We start from the raw sequence: 21,112 nt of genomic DNA, 5'->3' as shown, positions 1-21,112 counted from the left end.
CAATTTTAATCAACAGTTTGTCTGATTGAGTTCAATGAGTCACGATCTAAAATTGTGTTCAGTTTCAATTTGCTTAGCGAGATGCTAGCCGGCTAGCCCGCCGATGATGGGGGGAGGGGGGAGGTCGAAGGATTACATGTATTTCGTACAGCAGCGCGGAATTCATAACAATGATTGTTTGTAGCAATTTTTGTATACTAGTACTAGTCATTTGCTTACGTTTGGAACGAAATGTGTCATAAGACTGAAATATTTTGGGCCACATTCAAGAGTACTGTGAGAAAGATATTCTTTGGTCTTTGCCATACAACTTTCAACCTTGCGTTTCTGTATGGATCAAAGCTCAGTAGTCGTCTTGGTACTTTAAAACAATGGGTTTCCCGACAAACTTGCAATGAGGCAATGACGACCCTAACAGATGATTCGAACACGCAACCATGTGTTTTGCTCTAGTTAGACGCGGTACCAGTGTGCCAAGAAGACTTCTTTTGACTGTCCGAACACAACTTTTTAGATTCACACACAAAACAATGTAAGTTGCGATTGTTCTGCATTACTGCAGGTGAGGAAAGGTAAGGTTATGACTGGCATTCGCTTGAAATTACCACACAGTGACAAGAAGGAGGCACCGAAGCCGTGTCTTCTGGCGACAGCCCATGCCGAAGTACCGCTCAGCCGCAAACTTTATTTGACACAACACAATGGGTAAACTCGACTTGAATGAAGGCTATAATCGCAGCGGAATATTTTTTTGTTCAAAAGCAGTGAAGTCCGACGCAACAGGGGAAGCTTTTACAAGGCATTACACGGGACATTTGATGCACGATACGTGGCAAAGGGGCCCCCCTCTATTGTGTATTCTTCTGTCTTGACGGAATCTTTGGAATTCCTTTCAGATTTCCAGGGAGTGCGGTAGACCATGGGTAGACACAACAGCCCTATAGGGTATATAGATTGTGCATCACTTTGAAGGTGGGGGTCCCCTTTGCCATATCGTGCTGGGTATCGTGCGGGAAGAAGACTAGTCTCTTCTCAAGAACCGTTTTCCTATTGGAAATCATATGTACATGGATATCCTGAGACTATGGAATTCCATATCTGCCGTCGTTCGTCGCCCGTCGTACGTGGTTTTTTTTGTCACTCTTGCGCAGTGGTATTTTTAACTTTGACCCTTGATCGTTTCACATGTACATGTCCTTGTTCGATCGATCCACCATGCCTGACTCTCATTTTAGCAATAGAACTAGAAGATCTACATGTATTCGTTTTTGCAGTTGTGCCAAACTCCAATTGAAAGAAGAAATAATATCCTGACATCGGTTAAGTAACGAGTATATGAAATAATACCATTTTGGTTACATAAATAAATTAACAAAATAGACTTTTGTTAGGGTAGATTGTTTTTCTTGATAATTTAGTTACTCTAGACGTAACTTTACTCGTTAACAGCCTGACTTTAGGTCTATAGCCTATGTAATATTTCTGTCTGTCCCTGCACGATATCCCACAGAACGGAATGTAAATAATAAATTATTTACAATGTTTGATTCCTTAATATTTCTCATAAGAAACGAACTGATTCAACATTATTTTGAGGGCGGGTATACCTATGATGGAATCTGCTGTATACTCCAAATTAGACATGACTTGAGTCGCAGGTAGGCTCACAGAAGTCTTTTAAACAGTAACGTTACTTGTTAGCCCATAAATAATGCTGATGTGCTGGACAACCTGTTCTCATTGGTCTATCCACCATGGCATACACACCCACAAAAACCAACACGTCATATTTTCTGAAACTTAAACCAAGTGGTGATTGCCCCGTAACAATACATTAATAAACAGTTTGTTATCCACAGTTCGTCTAGTATTTCTGGATTTCAAGGTGAAATTGAAAGGACAAGATGGAATATCTGTATCGGTCGGCAGATTTCTTCCTGGAATTTGATGAAAACAAGTCGGCATATTTTTACAGAATACAAATTAGAATAACACTATGGATAAGTTGGCCGAAACATTTTTGCTGAAAATGTTTTTCCCCAAAAAGCACTCGGTTGAATTCTCAGAGAGGCGATATTTTCTTGTCAAGGGGCAGGGGTAGTCTAGCATTATTGGAATTAATTATGGGACTAGTATATGCTTTGCAAGTGGGATTTGTACATGCCTTATTCGGAAAAGATCTTTAGAGGTGAATGGAATCATCACATTGTCATTTGTTAAACCCCGGCTTTTGCAGGTCCTATGCAACCCATTTGATGGGCGACGCACGACAGACGACGGGCGACGTACGACGGAAAATGGCATGTTTGGAACTGGTAAATGGCAGAATTGGGACACAACAAAAAGCAAAATACGACGGACGACGGGCGACGGCAGATATGGAATTCCATACCAGACAGCTGATAATAAAAAGAAAAACACCGCTCGACCCGCCATGACGAATCAATTTGCTCCAGGCCTCTCCGTAGAGGGCGCAATTCTCAGTTCCGTAACAACACTGAGCAAAGAGCAATCTTTGCCAGAATGTGGGCCTTACCAAAATTATAAACTTTACTGGAATTTCTGTCTGGATCTTCAAGGAGGCTAGCAAATTCATTCCTAAAGCCTATACGGCGTGCTTAGTGTTGCTGTTAGTACATAGTTTTGCCCTTTGCCCTAATTCCATGTGCTCCATTCAACTCGACGCCTCATGACGTAAAACAGAAGAGCGATTGAAATGTCAGTTTTTGTTTTAATTTATGAAGAAAACACGACAGGTATTATTGAAGTGTCATCTATCATGAAAAAGAAGAAATGTTACAAGCCACCATTTTTCTTCATGATCTTATGTTGCCTTGTGGGTGAAGTCACACCTGAAAATAATTATGGGGCCGCCCTTAAAGTATGTACACACGAAGACTGGGGGGTTGGTGCCGTTGCGTACACCACGGTGTACAGATGGAGAAGGGTTTAAGACGAAAATATGCCTTAAATGAATTTTCCTATCAATACACTTTCTCATACAAATAACTACCAGAATCAGCTTTTAAATTTGTGCTTAGAAAATCAAACACAGAGTTCTCCACCGTCCACCCCACCATTTATCCACCCGTGCCAACCTCCATTATTAATAAACCACAACATTACTCCTCATTATGCATAACACAAAACCAGGCAGCATCTCCCAGAATTGTGGAATGATCATGTCCATGCGTATGGGGGAGGTAGTTGGAGCCACTGCGTACGCAATGCGAACAAGGGGGTCTGAAAAGTCGGCATTTCGTGTGTACACCCCCCCCCCCCTAAAAAATTGAGAGAGCCCAACATTACGAATGACCTCGGCGTGATTCGAACACGCAACCTTCTGATCTGGAGTCAGACGCGCTACCATTGCGCCACGAGGCCAACGTCTGAAAACTTTGACTGAAATATGGGTAGTTAAGCAAGCCCGTGGTAGCACTCGAGGCCCTAAAAAAAGATAACTCTGTATAGCTGCGGTCATCTGGGGACCTCATTAAAACTCGTCAAGCAAATTATACAGAAAAAGTGATTAGGTGGTACACGATATTACAATTACTCCGAAAAAGAGGATAACCCCAAACAATAGTAACCTCGATTGTTGGCCCGCTGTTTGTTTCACACGGATCTGGATCTCTCGATCGGTGGTCCCAACTCTGGTCCACTCCACCTAATACACAAATGTAGGCGGATTCTGACAATGTCAGTGAACCAACGAGGAATGTCAGATTCGGATCCACGTCGTGCAAGCTTTGGTCAGAGTCGCCACAAGGCCATCGGCGGACACTTTCCTAGAAAGGACGACAAACTAACGTCACTTCGAAGATTTAGTAAGGTGTTATCAAAATATTGTGATTTCAGGGTTCGACTGTCCCGTTAATGTCTTATGCATGGGTATCTTAGTTTTTCCATCTTATTATGGTATTATTATACCATGTTAGAGAAGAACACTGAAAAGTCCTCGCGTGGATACATTAGTTTACAGAATATGCTTTAATGACAAAGAAAAGTTTATTGCATTCATATAAAAAGCACACTGCACTTGTTAGTTTATTTAAAATACGTATGATACAAAAGTGGCATTACATTTGCGTTTCACATTTTTAAAAATTAAAAAAGACATTCTATCGATAAAAATCCTATTGACTTTCAATCCCGAGAAATTGATGCGAGTGGGTACTTTTACCGAAAAGATACCCAACTGCGACGGAGGCACATAGTAAAAATAGTTTATTCGTTACAAAAAGTCTATCTCAGAAAATCTGTTTTGAGATTTACAGAGAAATCGATTTCTTAAAGGACGACTTTCAACGTCTCTGCAAGATAAACCTTTTACCGCCCTCCAGTTTTCCTTACACCCAAAATTCAACAGATTAATAGACCGTACTTTTAGTAAGATTAATTACAAATAATTGTAATTAATGCAAACACACAAAAATTGCAAATGCTAAGTCAGACGTGTTTTGGTATACAACACTAAGAGCTACAAAATTATTTCATTGTGACCTGAATTTGCATACATTTCCTATACTTATAGAAATCTTGTTATTTGAAATTATGTTGTCTTTGGTAATGCACAGCAAGTTGCGTAAAATCAACACTGCTTGCAATGAATTTCACGCTCACCGCACGACGCGCCGCAACAAGGTTTATAGCAAAAAAACCCAAAAATCCACGCCACGTTATTGCAAGCTGTAAGGGTGCGTGTGCCCACCGGTAAATTTTTGACAGAAAGATGACGAGAGGGAAGAGGGGCAACTCATCTCATTCTTGCGTACCCCTTCCCTATTTGAACACAGAGCGTGGGCCTGTATCTTTCAGATAGCCGACGTCACAACCCTTGCTTCAAGCAAGAAGAGAGCATCTAAATAAGAAGAAATCTCATACAACATCCAAAAGACATGTTTTATGAAAAAGAAGAAATATTACGCGCCACCGTTTTTCTTCATGATCTTACGTTACCTTGAGGTTGAAGTCATACCTGAAGGTAATCATCCATATGTTCGCAAACTGATTCAACAACGGACCCCCCCCCAAATTAGAAAGCCCAAAAATACGAGTGACTTCGACGTGATTCGAACACGCAACCTTCTGATCTGGAGTCAGACGCGCTACCATTGCGCCACGAGGCCAACGTCTGAGAACTCTAACCGAAACATGGGCAGATAAGCAAGCCTGTGGTAGCACCCGAGGCCCTAAAAAAGATAACTTTGTAGTGGCAGGTGCGCTCATCTAGGAACCTCATCGAAAATCGTCAAGCAAGTTATACAGAAAAACAGACTAAGTGGCTATTGACGATATTACGATAACTTCGAAAAAGAGGATAACCCCAAAAATAGTAATCTCGATTGTTGGCCCGCTGTTTGTGTCACACGGATCTGGATCTTTCGATCGGTGGTCCCAACTCTGGTCCACTCCACCTAATGCACAAATGTAGGCGGATTCTGATAATTTCAGTGAACCAGCGAGGGATTTCATTCGGATCAGCGTCATGGAACCATTTGAACACAAATCGTGGGTCCGTATCTATCAGATAGCCGACGTCACAACCCTTGCTTCAAGCAAGAAGAGAGCATCTAAATAAGAAGAAATCTCATGCAACACCCAAAAGACGTGCTTTATCTCAAAATACATGTAGTCACGTCACGGATGGAGTTCAGTCATGTTCCACGGTCGCAAAGCCTGCTTTCAACCATGAAGAGTTCCATCCTTAAGCTTCTCTCATCTTTTTTCTTCATTAAATGTTCACAAGTAACTAATGAAATTTCATAACAACAAATCAGGAGTAATCGGTAGTAGATTTTCTGGCTAATTTCTCGGTCCATTTCCAAGTCCCAGGAAAGTTTTTGTCGATCCAAAGGTGTATTTCTGTGACTCTGCAGAAAGTGAAAGCAGAGAAGAGGGATTTTGTGATACCTGCACACATAAACAATTAAGTTGAAGGGTCTGACAAAATGCTCTAAGCCACAGAGGAGGTAAACTTTAGTAGGGATGGGGAAGACTACACTAACATCCCATCACTGTGATTGAGATTCATTTCAGATTTTCTTTGTCATGCATATAAATATACTTAAACTGTGTTACCATTGCGAATCCTGCAGTGGCTAAAGATTTCAAAGTTTCAAATGGAAATTAAACTCGAGATCATTCGGCTGGACCTCTCCCACCAATGTGTTGCCGCACGACTGCAGCAAGAGATCCCAAGCAACTGAAGAACGGCCGTACCGCTCAGAAGACTACATGTATACGTATAAGACCTTCCTATTGAGTCAGGAAGGTAGATTAGTTTTACTTTAAAAACGAACCCTCTTTCAAATCAGGTCCCGAGTTCCACTTACTGTTAATAGGTTTCTTCTCCTCCAACCAAAACTTAAAGCCCTGTTTGGCGTGTGTGTTGTACACGTTGTATTTCCAAGATCGCTTGGGCTGCTCCCCTAGATGAGAGGCGGAGTAGGCGTAGGGGGAGTCGGTTAAGTTCGGTTCAGACTGCTTCCTCGAGACTGATTGGGAAAAAAAGTCATGTACGAAGCAGATGAGATGCAGGAAATTAGCACTTTTTAAAAGCTACGGACCGGTTAGCCTATCGCCAAAGCCGTTGTTTCTTGAGTAAGACGCTGGAGCCAGCAATGAATTAAGTGACGAGACTTCTTTCAGCACGGGTTCTTATTTCCGCTCTCTCTGCGAACAGCGGTCTTACCATCCATTTATGATCAAATGCACGATTCAAGTCTCGATGGCCCAGTAATAAAGCCGCCGCTTGACTGACAGATTCATCGACTAACTGGCCGATGGATGGAATAAAAAAATCCCATAAATGAAGAAGAAGAAAAGGATACCAAGTCCGTTTTCAATAACAACTAGCGATGACGCTATAGGCCTGTAATCACGGAGCTCTGTTTTATAGCTCCGTCATAATATCAAGTCACTCTCACCGACCCGTAGAGTTTCCTAAGCAGATGGTACAGAAAATCAGAAACACTGCGGTCATTTTTCCTTACTGTATGCGGTATATCTGTCATCGCCCTCCCCGGCCCAGGGGGTCTTGAGGGTGTGAGGTTTGACCAAGGGGTCGGGACGTGGTTGAGGAGCTGATCGAATGATGCCGGTACTGTTACCAGCATAGAGGGGTGGGTTCTGTAAAAAAAAGTAAATTATTTATCAGAAATAACGAAGACAGCAAATCATTTATCATAAGTAACCTCTATGATCTACAGCTATTACTTGTCGCTGATATTCGACCATTTTGCAAACATTTTTATGACTGATTTCATTCACTGAAGCTGAAGAATTTGGCAGGTTATAGGTCAATTATTTTTTCCTCTATAAAACGACTGCCTTTGACTTCTTGGTCCTGGAATTCACTTACGTGGGAAAAAATATTTTGTCTGTTTTTCAGTTTGGCGTTCTCAAATTTTGGCCAGGACCGATTGACTACACTATGACAATAATCTAGTCGACTAGCTACACATAAATAGCATTGTTATAACAAAAAGTTAAAGGGTAGCTGCAATCAATGTTTTTGAGTAAAAACCTGTAAAATGCACCTTTGTGCTTCAGTAAACTTTATTTCCAACTTTGGTTTCACTATTTGAAAGGGTATTTTGATGCCTTTTTGGTTTTATGCTAATGAGTATTTCCTTTTTCATGAGCAAAACTGTGATGTCATCTGAGGAAGAAGCCTCAATGTTACATTGGTTTGTACACAAAAAAAGTCCTGCGCTTTTGTAGATTTTCCTGGACTCAGTTATCTCTTCTTTGCTGATTCATTGCTGTTTATGTGCATCGCAATAAGAAACTATCAGTCCCTCTTTAAGAAATGTTATCACTTACTAAATTCTGGGTTCACAATCTGAACAAAATACCTATGCACCGAGTCATGTCTTCTCTACATGACTTCACAGCAACAGCGTCCTCAACTGTCCGGGAAAACGTGGATAATTTTTATTGTTTAAAAGAGTGTACTTTTCAGTGCATTAAACCAAATAGGAGTTTGGAAGGATTTTCACTGATAGAAGAAAACTACAGAGATTCAGAAAATTGTTCCGAAGAAAAGTTCATTGCAGCTACACTTTAAAGCAAATTCTGAAAGAGTCTCTGTTGTCCTAGTCCTTCCTTTGGCTGCTCCCCGCGATATCGTTACATAGAGTGTTGCCAATATACAGAACATAAACTCACAGCTCGCAATTCCTTAGCGTACGACATCTGCGAGATCCGGACATCTTTTGGTACATCCATACCATCTACTATCCAGCGCGGTAAATTTCCATACGCAATTCTGAAAAAGAAGGCGAGCTATCATGAACAAAATGTTAAGAGTTGCTAGAAGTCTCCTGTCCAAACATCCGAAGGAAAGGTTATACTGAAGAGGAAAATGAAAAAAAGAGTGCTTTTTGAAGTACTGCACTCCGAGTTCGCTGCATTACTTTGAAATGTCAAGGAACACTAAAGACAAATGTAACCTTTTCCTGATTTAATCCCTTTGCTGTAAAAACTGTGGGGTAAATTCAGAGGTTTTTTGGGGGGGAGCGGGGTCTGTGGATATGCATACGTGGATGGTGTACCAATTTATCTTTGCATCATGTGCGTGTACAGTACTAGAATGGATGTTAATACAGTGAAGGCAAATCAGCCAGATACAAGCCAGCAACATTCTCCCTATCTTCGATCACCCTCCCCCACTCCCGTCATCTTGAGTTAGCTCTGTCCCGCTGCTTTCACCGTGGACACATGGCCTGACAAGTCTGGTATTTATGGTTCCATGTTATTGTCGGAAATAATCGGCCAAACATTTATCACTCTTGACAGACCAGTGATAAAACGCTACAGTGCCGCGCACCACTGGGCTTTATACATCAGGCACTGCCAGGGTCATGCCCTGTACCTCCTACAACGACTGTAAATCTGAAGCGGTAGATTAGAAAGCGTCGGCGTTTCAGGTATCACTACGTGATGATAATACGCTCTCGTTACTTTGCTGACTATTGGGTCTGACAGGTTTTCGTGCAACTCAGAAGAGAGTTCGTATTGAAATCGTTTAGGCAACAAACAAATAAAATGTCACATAAAAATAACTCTTTTTGGAGGAAAAAGTGCATATCACAGCCACAGAATGGCGGTGAATTCGAAAGAAATGAAACAGTTAACTAAGTCAAAGCAAACATGTTCACGCAGAATTAAATGTGCTCTTAAGGTGGTACGCGTACCTCTTTTAATTCATGGTGCTAAGTTTATTAACAATTTACCAAACTTGGAAAAACACTCACTTGAGACTACATGAAGATTTCAGGTTATCGAGCTAATTAAAAGACATAGGACGGACAGAACATGTAGGGCCTACAGTGTACATGTATGTGCCGGTGTGTGGTAAAATGACGCGGCATGTACGAAATAGGGCAACTTTACATAAACTGAGTAACTTATTGGTCTGTTTTGTTCATCGTTACATTGCTAACCGAATAAAAGTTAAACGGTGACGTCTAAATGTTGGTGTCGGCTCGCTTCAACCTTCGATGGGAGGATATGTACGTACTGCAATACGGGAGGCCCCAGTAAGATGTACAGCACCTGGACATCTTCACGTCCAAAATCACGAGTTAATAATCTCCACTCACCTGTTGTCGAGATGGAGCGGCTGACTTGGGTGGACTTTTCCCGGTTCTACCGAAGGCGATCTCATAGCCATTCTTGTCGTCATGACGGGTACTCTGTAATAAAACTACAACTAGAAAACGACTGATTCGGGGGTAAAACGTTGGTACCTGATGTCATTAATAGGTGGACCCTAACAGGCTGTAACACCGGGTAATGTGGGACATAACCTCTATGGAGTAAAGCCCTTTTGTTACGCCATTGTGCGGTGTGTGTTTTGGGGGGTACGGCTTGATAAATAGCAGGCCTGTCGTTGCTTGGTTACGATACGCTTTTATACCCCACACGTACACGATGTGCCCGGATGACCACAGATTAATGAGGTAGGTCGATTGAACGATTGTATACGTAGGGTTTTGGCAGGAAAGGTGAGGATGGGAGACTGGTCTCCTTCAAGGCTTCGGAACTGACTAAACTGGTGATGTGATCCATGAAAAAGGGGGGATTAGACTGGCAATCGCTCGTGTAAGACATCTGAGATTTCACTGCGAGCAGTGATGTTTCCATCTTCTTCGGGCAAGAAGTTCTCAAGTGTTCGTTGACACGCATGCAGTGCCCATATTAAGAGCCGTGAATACTTTGGCTGAGTGCGGACGGCTTGTTCTCGTTTGTTCACGAACAGCTCGATTTGTTGTTCGTGGGTCGGTCGCTCGAACGCCGGGAATGTACAACAAGTTATTAACACAAGTATTTATTTGTGGCAAGCAACATGCAACTTTGAACATGGCAGCGTCTTTGTGCATGCTTCGGTAGTTAATGCTGGAAAACTGGGCTAACTTCTTTTCCATTTAAAAAAAATTCATTTCTGTCAAAACTTTCCATTGTCGTCGTCAAATTTCACGAGCTTAAAGTTCCGTGTGTTTGTGTGAAATCCTGACGAGGAGGTGGTGTGTGAACCTATTCCGAGAACAGTGTTCTTGGGTCTTGTTCCCGCCGTTCGAGCGCGAGAACACGAAATCCGTGTCAAGAACGGACCGCCCGAACTCGGCCTTTGAGTTTGAAGAGGAACTTAGACTTGAATCAAGTCGGAAGTTACGTTGCTTTTCCCTAGTCAGCCATCCCTTCAGCCGGTACGTGTTGGCCGCCGTCGCGCTCGGCCCAGCCGGTGTAAACTTTAAATCTGTCCCACGGTAAAACTGTCCCGGGGACAGAATTTCCTAGGTAAAAGTGTCCCCCTGGCCCGATAAATCTGTTCCCCACCAGGTTATTATGTCCCCTCCAGGCAGTGTTGTATGACTTGAGTGCAGGACTCGGACTCGAATCACATTTTTCATGATCGACTCAGACTCGATTCGAGTCACATTACAATGACTCGGATTCGGACTCCACCACGGTGATTCGGACTCGAGGTTTGTGACTCGGACTCGAGGTTTTGACTTGAGACTTGGACTCGAGACTTGAGCTTCGGGACTCGGCGAACTCGGGCTAGACATTTGTGACTTGACTACAACACTGCCTTCAAGTAATTTTGTCCCTGGGCCCCTCGTTTTTGTAGCAAAGAAGTTGTCATTTTCTTGTTTGATTATAAGGGGCCCTCATTTGATAGCCTTTATTGTATAACGTGTGTCATACGTCACTAATCAGTAAGTCTTACTTGACGGAGAAGCCAAGCGGACCCCCGTCGGTGATACGTAGTTATTAATTATTGCATATGAACGACATGATCTTGCATAATGATACGGAATTTCCACCAAAGTAGTCAGACTTGCAGACTCGTTCGTAATAATGTAGATATGAACGTGTAGACTCATTTATTGTAATGCAGATATGAACGACGTAAAAACAAATCCGGCAACATGATTGGCTGCTACCACAAACGGTTGGCGGATTCGTCAAGTCGGGATTTCCAAACTGAACTCATAGTAATAAGAGGACAAAAGAGGGCGCGAAGCAACGGCGCGCTGTCCCGATACGTCAGCAGAAACGAAGATGTCACAGAGATCCCGACTTGAGTCACGTCTAAGAGGAACCCAACAGCTAGAACACAGGGTTCTAGAGATAGGCCTAGATAAGCCATCCAAAACCCATATACTGTGGAGATACTGAAAAAGAGTACCCAAGGAATAAGAGGCGTTTGCTTGCCAAAGCGAATCGGGCCGAAATCTGAAACACACAAGGTCAAAGTTATCTGTCTACGTATTTGATAACTCAACCCTTGTTCCCAAAGTAGCCGTGGAAAGACGTCTTTTCAAACTTTACACAAGATCGCCAGCCCAAACGGTGTTGGTTCCAATCTCAAGGTTAAAGGATTACAGTTCCTTCTGTTCGTTACTGATTTAATTGCTATTACAAGAATAACATTAACTTGCCAATGATTTGAAAAGTTCAAGCTCGTCGCAAATTTCCTTCACTTTTGTGGAATGCTTGAGGGTTCGATTAGCTTTGTCCAGCTTCACTCTCTGGCATTCAATCGTTCAGTACTGCTTTTGAATAGTCTCTCCTTTAATGTAGCCTCACTCAGGGAATGCAGCCAACTCTCCTGTTTCTGGTTTAAAGTTGACTCTTTCCCCACAAGCTCTGGAACACTGTATTAAAAGTTTTTTTTGTTCACAGGCTACGTGTAAAAAAGACCCCAAAAAATTACACAATGCGATCATTTTCCAAAGAATTTTTGCAAGATTGGAAAAGTTTACGGATAGTAAAAACATAAAGGAATCAATCCATCAGCACATTTTAATTACATGTAGTAACTTTTATTGAATTTGACTGTCAAATTATAAACCAAGTCTGAAAAGAAACATTTTTTAGGTTTCTCATTCACAACTGTTGATTTTTTCCTGAAGTGACAATACTTAAATTAATGAAAACTCAGAAATTTACTGGTTCTATTCCTCCCTCTCAAGACAAATCTGGCTTTGAAATCACTCAGTTATTACACCTGTGGGTCATTCCTGTTTACTGTTCGGGTGAAGCAACCATGGTATGAGATTCAGAATACAGCATGACAAACAGAGTCTTCTGTAGTGTGTGGACTGCCATTGATTTATACAGATGTATAAGCCACCCTTCATGATCCAAAATGCTCCTTAACTCAACTGCACCTTCTTTGCTTGCTTTAAGAGGTAGAGTACTGTATCATTTCAGGGCTCTCTTACTTGTATGGTGTATTAAAAAATACATGTGTACACCACACCACAGCATGTTAAAATTCTCTTTGAGTTATTTTTTTTTTGGCCAAGGCGGCTGCCTGAGGTTGTGGTGTGCAAAACTTGCAAGAGAGACATTTACAAAGCAAAGGCTTAGAACCAATCTTCAGATTCCAAGCTGATGACATTTTCTTGAGGGCAGATCTAGAACTTCTTGGGGGTGGGATGCAAAATTACTTTGGGGAATAAGGGGGGGGGGGGAATGAAACACTTTTACATAACCTTTTATAGCCTGTCTGAGAGTGGAGGCCACATTTTAGGGCTTTATACACTTGCGTTTGGAAGAAGTGGAAATGAAATCTAGTGAAATGTTTCCTGTGGCTCATTATGTTTCACCCCCCCCCCAATTTTGTGCTTCTTCTTTATTTTCTGGGGGACAGGGCATGGCCCCTATAGTTCCCTCCCCTAAACGCCCTTGCATTCCCCATTTACACCCCTATACTGTGTGCAAGACAAACATACCAGCAACTGAAGGAAATAAAAGCGGGAAAAAACACATGAAGAAAAGAGAAGTCTTCCTTCACTTCTGTGATTACAACTGATCCGAAGAAGTGGTTCTCTAAGGAGAGTAACAAAACAATGTTTTTCCAGATCTATAAATCAACTACATGTACAATGATTTTGCTGATGAAAACTAAATTCAGAGAGACCAAGAGCACAGTTTTTTTAGGTACAGAATCCTGTTGTTCTGTCTAGGTTGTGCTTACTTTTTGTGCTGAAAAATGCATTACCATGGGCCAACTCAAAGCAATGGATCTTTACGCAGCTACAACAGTTCTCTGTTATCTTCAAGATTTGAAAAACTTGCTTTAAACTTAGTCAAAGCTGCAAATGTCACAAATGGCCCTTAATAACAGACTGTCAACATAAAAAGTTTGAGGACTACAACATAGGCTACTTAGACCAGTTACACTGGATACAAAAGAAAGTGTGGTGCTGCATGAATTTCTTGATGACTGCTTGATTTGTTTGGAGATAGCTAATGGAGAGATGACCAATTTCATCAATCCTTCTCTGCAAGTGCTGTCAAATGAGAGTCAATTTCTGCCTCCGTTAATACCCTACAAGGAAGAAGTAAAACAAATTGTTACAAAACAATATATACCTTTAAGTGAGTAGTACTCATTGCCTGGATATGTGTTGAAGGCTATGAGCCAATGTCGGTGTAAGACATTGATTGGATCAAGTCATTCCGTTAGGTTGAAACTGGTGGAGGAAAAAGGACTCTACAAAGAAATAAAATACAGCCTGGTTGATTGACTGGCATGATATGCAATATGTCAGCTGGTTTTTAAAAACAAATTAGGTAGTGTAAAGCAACAGAACTTGTTTGGCTAGTCTCACAGCCTTGTGAAAGTAGTGCTAATCGTGTCCGTGGGTCCGAGTGCCAGCAAAGCACATGTTGCTACCTCTCAGCAAGCTCTAAAGTTTGAACACATTCTTGTTTGTCTTGAAATGCCTACCTAAACTTCTTGTTGTCATCACTGACTACGGCGACTTCAATTTCAGAGGGCTTGAAATCCGCCGATAAAACTGAGGACAGGCATTTGATGGCAGTCTGGGAAGAAATTATAATGCAACATTAGGAAACTGTCTGGCAACCAACGACCCAATTTATCAGCCTGAACCACTCAGCAACACTCACACAGTCTCCAAAGATTTTTTTGGGGGGGGGGGCAATCTAAGGCTTGCAACTGGGAATTAAAAAAAGAGGACACTCCCAAGTGCAGAGATTTTGGAGGACATGTATTTTTTTTCATTTCTTAATGGCATTTCATAGACTAGAAGTGAAACATGAAAAAGGCTGATCCAAGGAAACACTGCATGCCACAATCGTAGACACCTCTCCAGAATTCCAGACATGCAAGTAGGGAATCTGAGAAGTGAAACATCTGTACAACAGCTTGGATATTTTTTCTCCATTCATGAATGACAAGTGTGGGAAGTAAAACAGGAGGAAATCAGCTGATCTGAGGGGAAGGTACAAGCTTAATAAATCAGAAGGTTTACGTCCTAGTACTGTCAACAATCTCAACTGATCAACACAGAGTAAACCACAGACAACCGGCAGTGGCTTCCCATGCCTCGTGACCACGTCCTCACCTCCACCGTCTGATCATAAGTCCAGTCTAATTTCTTCTTGATCTTCTTCTCCAGGAAGCTGTTGGCCTCCGTCTGTTTAACCCCGACGCTAGTGGCCTTGAAACCACAGTAATAGCCGGCAGGATCTGTCTTGAAAACCTGTGGCCCCACCTCGTCATCCCAACCAATCAAAATCATACCTGATGGAAACAGACAATGCTACTCTTTATTTTCTGGAAAAAAATCTTACTGACATTTTCACTTCTTGTGGAAGACGTAAAATTCCAAGGGTTGGCTACAATCTCTACCTTCCTATCTCCATGTTAGCATGGCTTATGACTGACTCATGATTACATTGTGTCATGTCAGTGCAACAAGGTTGTAACTGGTATTTGTTTTGTACAAGAGATACGACCTTGTTGCACTGACATGACGACTGACTAAATTGTCTGCCACGTTTGTTTCAACAAGGAAAAGCAATTCTAACTAACAAGAACTTTTCACAAACAAAACAAAAAAGTAAAAAAAATTGACTGGATTAAACTAAGAGTTTGCAGACTTTACTCAGCCCATGAGTTTTCAAATAGTCACAAGCAAAACTCAATAACAGCATTAAGTGAAGCTTGTCCAATGCACAAAGATCTGATGTCAGGAATAAGAAGTCTTCCATTCTCTGTTCAGGCTGACTACCCCCCAACTAATTATGTGCTGCAGGATCCCATGGGATTCTGAAACGGATACTGAACGTGTATAAAACTGAGCAAGAAGACAAGCTGAATCCTGAATAAAGACAGCCAATGGGGACATTTCCAACTGCTGTTAATAAATATATAAGCAACCACCAATTTCCTCAAGATGATTACATTCTCTAATGCTATTTGCCAAACTTCAATTCAATATTTACACTGCTAGACAGCCCAAGTTATTATTTACAAATCTGTAAAAACTAATCTAAGGGACCCCAAATTAGATTTCAGCATAGTATTTGCAAGGCAATCAGTCTGGAATACTCACTGCAGCCAAGCGGTCTCATCTGTGCATTCTGTGTGTACACCTGGGATATGTCGGCTATCCGTTTACATAGCATCTCAACTGGGATCTCATAGCCAAACTTGTACCTGAAGTTAGCCGCTTCATAACGAGCTCGGAATACTTGGGACCGGCTGTCAGCTGAAGTTTGGTGAAAAGGAATTTAATTCAATGACAGGAAGCACTGCTGTTAAGAGATCAGTGATAACAAGGACATCCAGGACAACTAAAACGAAGATGCGAAGGAGGCGGTGATGACAATAAGATGATGCTAAAGAAGATGAGGAAGATAATCCGAATATCAGCAGGAAAATCTTTAACTGAATAAATGATTGAATTGATACTACAGATCGAGATGATTTAGATGAGGACAAAGAGGAAAAATACAAACTGATTAACTGAAAATGATGAAATGATGAAAATTAGACTGACGCAAAAAAACAAAAATTATTATAATGATTTCGAAAATAAGGATGATTCAGATAACGAAATGATAATTACAATGATAAAAATGGTCTAATAGTCAGATGAGATGGAAACAATGGCTGTGATGTTGGCCATGTGAAAGCAATGTTCAGATACACATACTAATGGCAGATGAAATTACTCAACATTCAAACCACACTGGAAGAACGTTACCTATCAGGCCAGTCATGACACATCCAATATGCTCAGTGATAGAGAACACGTGGGTGACAGTGTCCGCATCCAGGAGCTTGTCCTGTAAACAGAGTTTTCTAGAATTTATTCACGTTGACACTATATTGGGCAGAGAGTCAGGTATTCTAAACTTTTGTACAAGTGGGATCCCAAAATCCACAAGGTCCAACAGTTGGGATAAGTTCTGCTGGATCATGTTGAACTTCAGCGATGTTTTTTTAAATCTTTGCATTCGTGTCTTTTGAAGAAAAGTTCAGCTACACCTAAAACAAGACTATTTCTAAAATTTTCAGTTGCATGTAACCGGTATTTTTTACCCAAATCATCAGGTCTTCTTAAATCTTGGTGAAACTGGAATTTGCAAGGTAGGTTGGAACTGGAAGGTTGCATGTGAATCAAAAGAGTGGGAAAAGGTTGACTTACAGGAACTTTCTTTTGGGTTACAACTACAGCACTATCGGCTCCCTTGATAGCAACTGACGTCATCCCTCCTTGATTGATGGCTTTGAAGGCATATTCTGAAAAAGATTGCAAAAAAAAGTCATTGGCCATGAGCATACTTTTTTGTTAATGGTTTAAACTTTACTCTCCTTAAGATTCACCAACAAGTTTGCATCACAATATTAAATTATTCTTCCAAATTTCAGAGTGAAAAGTGTTCCCCGCCCACCATGAGTCTCAAGCTTGAAAACCAAGTGCAAGTTTGAGAATATGGCTGGATACAAAACTCTGGACCTGTTTAAAAATAATTGGATGAGGGGGGGGCTTTAGAAAACATGACATGAAAAAAGAAGAATCAGACACGGCAGCCCTGTCAGCTTTGCCAGCACTGAGCAGGGCATAAGGACATGCATGTACATTATCCGCTCTGAGCAGAACAAAAGAGGGCGTGGTTTTTGGTACTCACCGCATAGGTGCACCATGAGGCGCACAAGTATATGTGCATTTGACGTGGAGCACGCTGAGTACGTGTAACTAGTTTACTCAGGCAGTAAGTTGATCTTTGCGTGATCAATCTATCAATCTTGCACATGCGCTGACCTAGCAACGTAGGCCTAGTATCAAATTTTTCCTAGTTCCGGATTGCATGAAATAATAACCTACCTCCTTTGTGTTCTTCAGTTCTACATTTTCAGACAAGTTCAATTTAAAAGGTGAAATGCAAGCTTCTTTTTGTACAAAAATTGTTCTTGGAAAATTTCTAGAAAAGAAATTTTGGCCAGACTTCCGATTCACACTTTAATCAGAAACAGTTCATCAGAAATCATTGAAAAAAATCAACAAATATTTTCAAGGCGATATCTCATCAACTACACGTACATGTGATCCCAAATATGGTACTTTTTCAAACTCTACAAACAAATTAACATTTACATCTAATGTCTGTTTTTCAAAATGACTTTTAGAGTTAACGTTTTATTAAAACTGGCCGAAGTTTTGGATTATGCAATATACGTTGCAAACTTAACTTACAATGTACATGTGCATGTACAGACATACAAGCAGAAATGTACATGATATAATGGGTTTATCAATGGTGTGGCATGGGGGAAAGTATCGTTGACACATGCAGCTCGCTGTACAGTTGAAACAGTCAAGTCAAAATTTATGTAAGATCCACTTTTTAATTTATTGGAATTCTTATTTATGAACTAATTTTCTCTGAATTAAAATATTCTTCATTAGAAAATCAAATATCAAACCCTAGAATTCATAAAGTACTTTACAGGCCCCGAAATATTACTAGCCCGGCGTACAAATTTTGGCAAAAAATGCTTCGGGCTACCATGGCTACCTATACTTGGTTCCTTGGTTGCCCAGAAACTGAGTCATTGTGGATGTGTTTTTACTTGGGTTTTTGAAACATGATGCTTGCGTAACAGGGCGATAAGCGACCGTGAATGCCAGGAACAGAGTGCGATACCGCACGTGTACACTATTCTTGTTAACTGTTTAGGTCACTTCTGCTTCCGACTACATGCCTCTCAAAAATTGTATTGGTAGGTCGGAATTTTGTTTGGTCAATTTTTTGTGCTGATGTAATAACCTGAATGGGGATAAAAGCTTTCAAAAATTGTCTAAAACTGTGATAAAAATAAGTCTTGATATATGTAAACATTTCTGCAGTTGACAAATCACAAGAATTACAGACAAATCACACAATGCTAGTCATGCATCCAGAAGGGCGGGTGATAAACCGCGTGCCGGCAGGAAATCGTGAGCACAGAAAATAAATACATAAACAAGAGACCAAGTTCTGTGAATTACGCTGAAGAAATCCTCTTGCAACATCGATTTTTTTTCGACCTGCAGCTGTATGGCTGCATGCGTGTACAACACCGATGTAGTTTTAATCGACTTGCGAATGGAACGTAAAGACTGGTTTAGCACATTTCCATCAAGCGTTCTTTTGCATGGGCGCAACATGGTGGGAACCAGCACAGCTTTGCTTTCATGCACTGAGCTTTACGCACAAAATTTCACTAAAGTGACTGCGAAACGCAAGTGGAACTCGTGAAAATGACAGAAGTTTCTTTTCTAAACTTGCAAATGAAGTAGGAAAACATATAAAAACAAGCGTTTTAACATGAGAAAGGGTTGTTGAAAGGTGTTTTGTGAAGACAGAAAAGACATTGGCATTAATTTTTAATTTAGAAAAAAATTTAATTTGTTTTTTCTAACTTGCCGATAAAAATTTTAGGGTTGCGCCGAAAAGTAAGGGTCGGTCGGGAAACCGAAACTAGAAGTATTTTTTTTTGGGGGGGCCTAATCAATTTTCCTGACCTTAACTGACTACAGCCAGAAAGCGTTTGATACGAAGTATACACAAAGTCGCGTGCAAACAGCACCCTCTTCTGATTGGAAAAAGTTTTCTCTTGTTCACTGCGCACGTGCAGAGGTCAGAAAGTAAGCAAAAAGTATTATTTTTTGCCAAACATAAGCAACCCAAATGAGAGGAAAGATGGAACAAAGAGATAATTTTGATCCCGGCTCCATGACCAGTGACTCCAGTGACTTTTAACTAACATAAATGCCTCTTTATTTATTTATACCATCAGCCTTTTATTTTCTGAAATGTCAAATTCTGTATTGGCAAGCTGATAACAAATTTCGGGTTTTTAAAATTTTTTTTATACGGGCTAGTAAAACTCTAAATGGGCAAGTAAATATCCATTTAACTAGCCCAGTGGGCAAGCCAGGAAAAAAAGTTAGCACAAGGCCTGCTGTACATATATTAATTTTTTGTTGAAATTTATGAAATTGTACGAAGTTTGAACGCTCATTCACCTTTCAAGGAAGATACCCCCAAAATAGCAGTAAAATTAAGGCCATGAGAATGAAAGTTTTACATATGCGTCCAGAACATTTTGAAAAACATGAGGCTTTTTCATTATTCATTATTTCTCGTATATGTCAGTGTGCGGAGCGTGGAGTGGCCAAGTGCGATGAAAGTATGTAGTTCCCTGGTACATGACCCTGCTAAATTCTCTCTACATTCAACTGAGCTTAATGCATATTCAGTTCAATAATTGGCATGCCAGCCACAAGTAGCCACAACCTCACATTCCATATAAGGCGAATGAGGTCATCAAGTTGTCAAACGGAACACGTTTTGATTGGATGCAGTGGCCGGAAGGCAAGTCGCTATGCAACGCTTAACGGGATGGAAGTTGCACAGCCTCGCAGTGCTAACAGGATTACTTGTAGTACATGGACATTACAGTAATGTCCGCATGCTAGGTGGATACTTACAAATGTAAATGTATTCCTCCGCCTTGTGCGGCCGGCCGGGGCAGCGCTTTACTTGTATGCATATTACAGTCTCACAGAATAATCATTCATGTAGTAGGTAGGTATGCGTACATATACGCATTTTGGACCCTTTTACTGCTGTCATGGCTGTATGGTTTTGGATTTGAAATGGATTTTTTATTCCTGCATTTTTTGGAAAATAATCATTTTTTTTTAAATACTGAACTTTTTCGGGAGGGGTGTTTTGGACCATGCGGGCGGTGGACAAAAATCTAAAATTTTCACTCTCAAGGCCTACATCATACATGTAAGTGCTCATTTCTCTGTTTCTGAATGTAGCTGCCCGCCTTTATCCAAAATAGGCCCGCAATTTGGGGCTTTTGTGAAAGAAATACCCCTAATTGGAAACTATCAGTCCCAAATTCGGGATTTATAGAAATATTTCAGTGATGCCTCCTGCTTACGGCATGTCTTATTGTAAAAACCCCGTGGGATCATAAAATATTAATGAACTCGCGCGCCTACAACCATTTGGTGGAATGCACCCCTACATGTATTTGTCCGGAAACTAGACTTTTATAAATCCGGTTGAAAAATTGCACAGCAAACATTTTCACTCACCGACTTGATACAACCTCCCTTCGGGAGAAAAGACTGTAATGAAACGGTCAAACCCGGCACTACTTCCCCTAGACATATCTGAAATTTCTGTTCCAACTTTCAGCCGGCTGAAAACATGACAATGCGGAATGGCAGAAAGTGCAATTTAAGGAGTGCGCCCTCTGTAGTTTTTTTAC

General features: G+C 41.0%; 2 protein-coding genes and 2 non-coding genes across 4 annotated transcripts; all 4 read right to left on the bottom strand.

Annotated features, from left to right (window-relative positions):
• Window positions 1-3,312: 3,312 nt before the first annotated feature.
• Window positions 3,313-3,384, bottom strand: Trnaw-cca (transfer RNA tryptophan (anticodon CCA)). The gene has a single exon. It is a non-coding gene; the product is annotated as a tRNA-Trp (tRNA).
• Window positions 3,385-3,984: 600 nt separating this feature from the next.
• Window positions 3,985-9,902, bottom strand: LOC110977675 (uncharacterized). Its single transcript, XM_022231978.2, has 5 exons — window positions 9,609-9,902; window positions 8,173-8,272; window positions 6,996-7,131; window positions 6,336-6,497; window positions 3,985-5,873 (listed from the first exon to the last, which is right to left on the bottom strand). Exons 1-5 carry the CDS (start codon window positions 9,689-9,691, stop codon window positions 5,806-5,808), a joined length of 549 nt encoding a protein of 182 aa, XP_022087670.1. The 5' UTR covers window positions 9,692-9,902; the 3' UTR covers window positions 3,985-5,805.
• Trnaw-cca (transfer RNA tryptophan (anticodon CCA)) lies at window positions 5,058-5,129 on the bottom strand. Its single transcript has one exon. It is a non-coding gene; the product is annotated as a tRNA-Trp (tRNA).
• A 2,414-nt stretch (window positions 9,903-12,316) lies between the features above and the next one.
• psma6 (proteasome 20S subunit alpha 6) lies at window positions 12,317-21,096 on the bottom strand. The gene is made up of 7 exons (XM_022231964.2): window positions 20,937-21,096; window positions 16,986-17,080; window positions 16,542-16,623; window positions 15,888-16,043; window positions 14,895-15,073; window positions 14,255-14,349; window positions 12,317-13,852 (listed from the first exon to the last, which is right to left on the bottom strand). The coding sequence occupies exons 1-7, from the start codon at window positions 21,010-21,012 to the stop codon at window positions 13,795-13,797; spliced, it is 741 nt and encodes a 246-aa protein (XP_022087656.1). The 5' UTR covers window positions 21,013-21,096; the 3' UTR covers window positions 12,317-13,794.
• Window positions 21,097-21,112: the final 16 nt, after the last annotated feature.

Source organism: Acanthaster planci, linkage group LG01 (genome assembly GCF_054643075.1).
Source record: "Acanthaster planci isolate LZ-2023a linkage group LG01, COTS_SCS, whole genome shotgun sequence".
NCBI classification, from domain to species: Eukaryota; Metazoa; Echinodermata; class Asteroidea; order Valvatida; family Acanthasteridae; genus Acanthaster; species Acanthaster planci.
Note: the sequence above shows the minus strand (reverse complement) of the source record. Positions and strands in the feature narration are given on the sequence as shown.

Bases quoted from the DNA above. Each gene is read 5' to 3' on its own strand.
- LOC110977675 (XM_022231978.2), bottom strand. From the start codon at position 9,691: ATGACGACAAGAATGGCTATGAGATCGCCTTCGGTAGAACCGGGAAAA. The intron at 8,273-9,608 runs GTGAGTGGAGAT...CTTCTTTTTCAG, and splicing joins CCGCTCCATCTCGACAACAG to AATTGCGTATGGAAATTTAC. The intron at 6,498-6,995 runs GTAAGGAAAAAT...TTTCCCAATCAG, and splicing joins TGACAGATATACCGCATACA to TCTCGAGGAAGCAGTCTGAA.
- psma6 (XM_022231964.2), bottom strand. From the start codon at position 21,012: ATGTCTAGGGGAAGTAGTGCCGGGTTTGACCGTTTCATTACAGTCTTT. The intron at 16,044-16,541 runs GTAACGTTCTTC...ACCAAACTTCAG, and splicing joins TGTCATGACTGGCCTGATAG to CTGACAGCCGGTCCCAAGTA. The intron at 14,350-14,894 runs GTGAGGACGTGG...ATTTCTTCCCAG, and splicing joins CTTATGATCAGACGGTGGAG to ACTGCCATCAAATGCCTGTC.